Below are 6,335 nucleotides of genomic sequence, written 5' to 3'. Positions count from 1 at the left end.
TACCTCAGTGGGGATCATCTACCGCTGCTAAAGAACATCCTGCAGGAGGGGCAGGTGAGAGGGGGGGGGGGTGGGGGGGGCTGCATGATATTAAAGGAGTACTACGGTGGAAAACATGTTTTTTATTTTAAATCAGAAGTGCCGGAAAGTTAAACAGATTTGTAAATTAAAAAGCACAGAGAGAGTTCAGCTCACCTGATTCAGCACGCGCACGGCCAGCCTCTGAGTAGAAAGCAGGGAACAAGGAAGGGTGGAGCCAGCACTGAGTAAAAAATACTTCTTTATTGTAATCCAAGTTAAAATTCCATGGAAGGCAGGAAAAAATGAGCACAAGGACAAAAATGCAAAGGTGCTTAGTTGGAACTCCTCAAACGCAGACGCGTTTTTAGGCCATTAGGCCCTTATTCATGGCAATGCCATGAATAAGGGCCTAATGGCCTGAAACGCGTCAGCTTTTGAGGAGTTCCAATTATGCACCTTTGCACTTTTGTCCATGTGCTAATTTTTTTTCCCTGCCTTCCATGGAATTTTTACTTGGATTACAATAAAGAAGTATTTTTTTTTTTTTTTTTTACTCAGTGCTGGCTCCAACCTTCCTTGTTCCCAGATTTGTAAATTGCTTCTATTAAAAAAAATCTTAATCCTTCCAGTACTTTATTAGCTGCTGAATACTACAAAGGAAATTATTTTCTTTTTGGAACACAGAGCTCTCTGCTGGCATCTCTGTCCATTTTAAGAACTGTCCAGAGTAGGAGAAAATCCCCATATGCTGCTCTGGACAGTTCCTAAAATGGACAGAGATGTCAGCAGACAGCTCGGTGTTCCAAAAAGAAAAGAATTTCCTCTGTAGTATTCAGCAGCTAATAAGTACTGGAAGGATTAAGATTTTTTTTTTTTAATAGAAGTCCTTTACAAATCTGTTTAACTTTCTGGTGCCAGTTGATATAAAAAAAAATTTCCACTGGCGCATTAGGAATTCTGGTAGAAATTACACAAGCACACACCAAAAAAAAAAGGGTGAGTCCATGTTGGAGTCGTAATAAGCACCAAATTGCCTTATTCATAGATGCGTTAGTTTGGCGCATAGTATGCCGGCATCTTTTGGGTTAAGTACATGACTACATAAAGTTGCAGAAGAAAGCGGAAACATGGTGAATTGTGCCTGTACAATAACTTCCTTTTTTTTTTTTTTTTTTTTTTTTTTTTTATAAATTTGTAGCCATTTTTGCATCTTTTAACATTCTAAATAAAGAACAGCCTTTTGTGTAATTTCCTCACTATTATCAAGATCTCTGCTTGCTGTCAGCAAATAGAAACATTCTTTTTCATAGCCAAAGACTGAAAATTCGTCCTGCCCTCGTTCTGACCACACAGCTGAGGTTTTGTCACAATCCTGTGTAAAGAAGTTGTCCCACCCACCGTACATATCCTTGACCCCACAGGATGGGGGATAAGAGTATGACCACTAAAGGCCCTATTGCTTGGACCCCCTACCTATCTGGTGAATGGGAATGCAGAGTCTCCTGTTGGTCTAGATCAGCAGTGACCGTAGCTCCATTCATAGGCTATAAGAGCTGCTGGGGATGGCAGAGTAGAGCGCACGAACAATGGAAGGGGCAGCAGTGTGTCCTTGTGACCGCCACTCCATTCAGGGTCACTGGATCTATCCTCCCGAATACATAACGTACACTTATCCCCTATCTTGTTAGTAGGACAAACCTTAGAGGCAGTAAACTTTGTGGTTCTCCAGCTGTTGCAGGATGCCAACTCCTATCGTGCTCTGACTCGGCGTTTCCCAACCAGTGTCCCTCCAGCTGTTGCAAAACTACAACTCCCAGAATGCCCGGACAGCCTTCGGCTGTCCGGGCATTCTGGGAGTTGTAGTTTTGCAACAGCTGGAGGGACACTGGTTGGGAAACACTGCTCTGACTGCTTTCGGATTTTGCAACAGCTGGAAAAATCATAGTTAGGGGATTACTGCCTAGGGGTTATCCAGCATTAGAAAAACAGAGTTGGACAGGAGTGGTGCTGTTTTTGAAAGAAATTAGCCCTGTTTTTCTATTATGTGAAAACTCTTTTAAAGGGGTACTCCCGTGGAAAACTTTATTTATTTATTTATTTATTTTCAACTGGTGCCAGAAAGTTACAGATTTGTAAATTACTTTAATCTTAATCCTTCCAGTACTTTTTAGGGGCTATATATACTACAGAAGAAATGCTTATCTTTTTAGATTTCTCTGTCATGACCACAATGCTCTCTGCTGACCATTTTTAGGAACTGTCCAGAGCAGCATATGTTTGCTATGAGGATTTTCTAATACTCTGGACAGTTCTTTAAAATGGACAGCAGAGGTCAGCAGAGAGCACTGTGATAATGACATCAGAGAATTCTAAAAAAAAAAAAAAAAAAAGCATTTCCTTTGTAGTATACAGCCCCTAAAAAGTACTGGAAGGATTAAGATTTTTTTAATAGAAGTAGTTTACAAATCTGTTTAACTTTCTGGCACCAGTTGATTTAAAAAAAATAAAAAATAAAAATAAAAATTCCACGGGAGTACCCCCTTTAAGTTCACTATGTATGGGTTCATACTTAGATGTTTTTATTGTTTTGTTGTAGGCGGCCATCTTAAAGAAGTATGGCGTCCAGAGTCACCAGCTGCGGATCTACCTTCATTACCAGCCCTCCTATTACCACTTGCATGTACACTTTGTAGCTCTCGGACACGAGGCGCCAGGGATCACGGTGGAGCGCGCGCACCTCCTGAGTGACGTCATCCAGAATCTAGAGCTGGACTCTCAGTACTACACCAAGCGCACCCTGACCTACGCCCTGCGCGCCGACGAACCGCTGCTCCTGAAGTTTAAAGCAGCCGGAAGATGCTGAGACCCAGCCTGTGGAGTTTTTTTTGGATTTTTTTTTTTATGTTTGTTACCCTTTTTATAGTCATCATTTCTTTTTTTATTTATTTTCTCCCCCCAATCAGTTTTTAAACCTGTAAGTGAGCTAATAGCTGCCGTTGTGTATTTTCTATACTGTCAGGGACCATCGATTCGCTCCCAACGTGACTGTTTTACTAAATACTTGCATTCCTCCTAATATAACCATTTTGGAGCAAACATTCCTAAAACATTGTGCCATTCATCTGTTATACCTCCTGGAAATGTATCGATAAACTTCACAGCTGGCCATTACTTATTTTGGTAAATCAGTATTTCCCACCAGGGTGCCTCCAGCTGTTGCAAAACTACAACTTCCAGCATGCCCGGACAGCCTTAATCCTTCCAATAGTTATTTGCTTCTGAAGTTGAGTTGCTGTTTTCTGTCTAACTGCTTTCTGATGACTCACGTCCCGGGAGCTGTGCAGTTCCTATGGGGATATTCTCCCATCATGCACAGCTCCCGGGACGTGACATCATCATTGAGCAGTTAGACAGAAAACTTCAGAAGCTAATAACTATTGGAAGGATTAAGATTTTTTTAATAGAAGTAATTTGCAAATCTGTTTAACTTTCCGGAGCCAGTTGATCTGTAAAAAAAAAAGTTTTTGCCTGGAATACCCCTTTAACATTAGTGTGAACGGGTCGCCGCGAGACCCGTTCACACTGCGAAATTTTAGCGGCGGACATTTCCGCCGCTGAAAGTGTTCCGCGCAAAGAAAGAACATGTTCATTCTTTGTGCGGAATCCGCGAGCACTGCATAGCCGTCAATGATGACGGCTCAGAGCCCCGCGGCCCTAGCGCCGAAGTATTCGGCCAGGCGGAATTCAGCGAGCGGAGATTCCGCAGTGTGAACGAGCCCTCAGGGATATACCCCTTCAAGGGGAATGGTAACACCCAGTCATCTGTTCATGGATTTTCAGGAGGGATAATAGAAGAAATGTAGAATGCAAGAATTCTCAAGGGGAATACAAGTGTTTAGTGAACTATAGAGGGCAGATGAAATCTTTGTAATTTTTTAACTATACCTGTCGCTTTAAAAAAAAAAAATAATTTAACATTTTATTTTAACATGTCCTGGAGGCCTTTGTCCCCGCTTCTTGTGCTTGCCACGTAGACCATCCCTGGGGCTTTGTTTACACGGCCGAACTTCTGCAGAATAAATTCCGCTCTTTTAGTTCAAAGTTCACATTGGAGTTTGCACCCGTTTAGGGCCCTTTCACCCCTTTTTTTTTTTTTCTTGCGCGGAACGGACCCTGAAACAGGTTGAAGCGCAAAGGACACTGCCGGGTCCCTACAGACCCCATTCGCTTGAACAACAAGGTCTGTCGGGGATCCGGTAGATTACCGAAGTTTAGTGCTAAACTCCCTTCCTTTTGGCGGAATTGCCGACGGAGCTCCATATAACCTGAAAGAGGCCGAACGTGTCTCTCTATAAGACGTCAAAAGTTAGTTTTTATTTTTTTTTTTTGTTATTGCTTTTATAAGTGACCGAGCCCATTTGTCTTTTGACCTTTTTTATACAATAAAGACCCAAAAATTTAGTTTTTTTTACATCTGTTGAATGAACTCCCATAACTTAAAAAAAAAAAAAAAAAAAAAAAAGTGCAAGGAGCCAAAAATTCAAGTTCACTCCTGCAGTTTTTGGGTCCTTCCTGTGTAACTACGGATTCTCTCTTCATGCCTAGTGTGTGGGCGGGATTTTGCTGGCTCTTAACCAATCAAATGAATCTATGCTGCTCCCCTCTTTAGTGAGGAGCTGAAGCTACATCCCCCCCCCCCATCCTCTCCCCTGCTATTGCTCTAGAGCAGCGGTCTTCAAACTGTGGCCCTCCAGATGTTGCAAAACTACAACTTCCAGCATGCCCGGACAGCCAACGGCTGTCCGGGCATGCTGGGAGTTGTAGTTTTGCAACATCTGGAGGGCCACAGTTTGAAGACCGCTGCTCTAGCGCAGTGTTTCCCAACCAGTGGCATGCTGGGAGTTGTAGTTTTGCAACAGCTGAAGGGACACTGGCTGGGAAACACTGCTCTAGAGTGGCGTTCTCACCCAACCTGTCTGGGGTGGGGCAAAGCTACAACTCTCACTGTGCCATGATAAATTTGGCGCACCTTTTGGCTGTCCATGTGCCTTTAGACTAAAACCTATGCTATCGCTATAAATTTATGCCAATTTCTGCACAGTATATCCGCTGGGCTACAGAGGCCAACTCGGCAATGCCCACTTTAAACAGGAGCAAGAGAAATTAAATGGCAAAAAAAAAAGTCTCAAAATATTCTGCCAACTGATGCAAACAGTTGTGCCACTTTAAGACCCCATTCACACTACAGGTATCATCCTGTAAAAACCTTTTGTTTTTACTCCTGGCAAAAAGTCCTGAAAAAATCTCATTCATGTCAATGGGATTTTTTGACCATTCTTTTTGCATCAGGTATGTCCGTTATTTTTGGTCCGGCAAAACGGCCGTTAAAATTTAACATTGAAGTCTATGGGAAACGGATGTTAAAAAAAACAAACAAACAAAAAAAACGACCGTTATTGTCCGTTTTATTTAACATCTGTTTTTTGTACTGAGCATGCTCAGTACAACTTTACAAAAAAGGGTTAAAAACTTGAGTAAAAAAAAAAAACAGATGTAACTGGTAATGGTAATGGATGAACATCAGGTTTTTTAAGAAAAAAACCTATTAAAAATAACTGACTGTCATCCATTATCATCCGTTATTACCAGTTATATATTTTTTTATCCTTTTTTTTTTTTTTTTTCATCCATTATTGTAAAATAACGGCAGTAAAAAAGCAGGATGATACCTGTAGTGCAAGCAAGTCAAACTCAAAGGCTAACATGGGCCAAAAAAACAAGGTTTAAAGGGGTTTTCCAGGGAAAAACTTTTTTATATATATCAACTGGCTCCAGAAAGTTAAACAGATTTGTAAATTACTTCTATTAAAAAAAATCTTAATCCTTTCACTACTTATGAGCTTCTGAAGTTAAGGTTGCTCTTTTCTGTCTAATTGCTCTCTGATGACACCTGTCTCGGGAACCGCCCAGTTTAGAAGCAAATCCCCATAGCAAACCTCTTCTAAACTGGGCGTTTCCCGAGACAGGTGTCATCAGAGAGCACTTAGACAGAAAAGAACAACCTTTACTTCAGAAGCTCATAAGTACTGAAAGATTAAGATTTTTTAATAAAGTAATTTACAAATATGTTTAACTTTCTGGAGCCAGTTGATATAAAAAAGTTTTTGCCTGGAATACCCCATTAAGTTTATGTGGGACACATATAAAAAAAAAAATAGAATGCCCTCCCTGTGCAACACCCCATGCCCCCCTTCACAAGACCCCATGCCCCTTTTGCACAAGACCCTGCACAAGACTGTGCAGTACAGTTCCCC

General features: G+C 41.4%; 1 protein-coding gene across 1 annotated transcript in view; it reads left to right on the top strand.

Moving 5' to 3' along the window:
• DCPS (decapping enzyme, scavenger) overlaps positions 1-4,468 on the top strand; it is a gene marked incomplete in the record, with an annotated part of 16,785 nt that extends 12,317 nt beyond the window's left edge. The window contains 2 exon segments of the mRNA XM_056543245.1: positions 2-54; positions 2,618-4,468. Of these exon segments, the coding sequence (XP_056399220.1) occupies positions 2-54; positions 2,618-2,884 (320 nt within the window).
• Positions 4,469-6,335: the final 1,867 nt, after the last annotated feature.

This window comes from Hyla sarda, chromosome 10, assembly GCF_029499605.1.
Source record: "Hyla sarda isolate aHylSar1 chromosome 10, aHylSar1.hap1, whole genome shotgun sequence".
Classification (NCBI taxonomy): Eukaryota; Metazoa; Chordata; class Amphibia; order Anura; family Hylidae; genus Hyla; species Hyla sarda.
The sequence above is the reverse complement of the archived record's forward strand: the minus strand, read 5'-3'. Positions and strand labels throughout refer to the sequence as shown.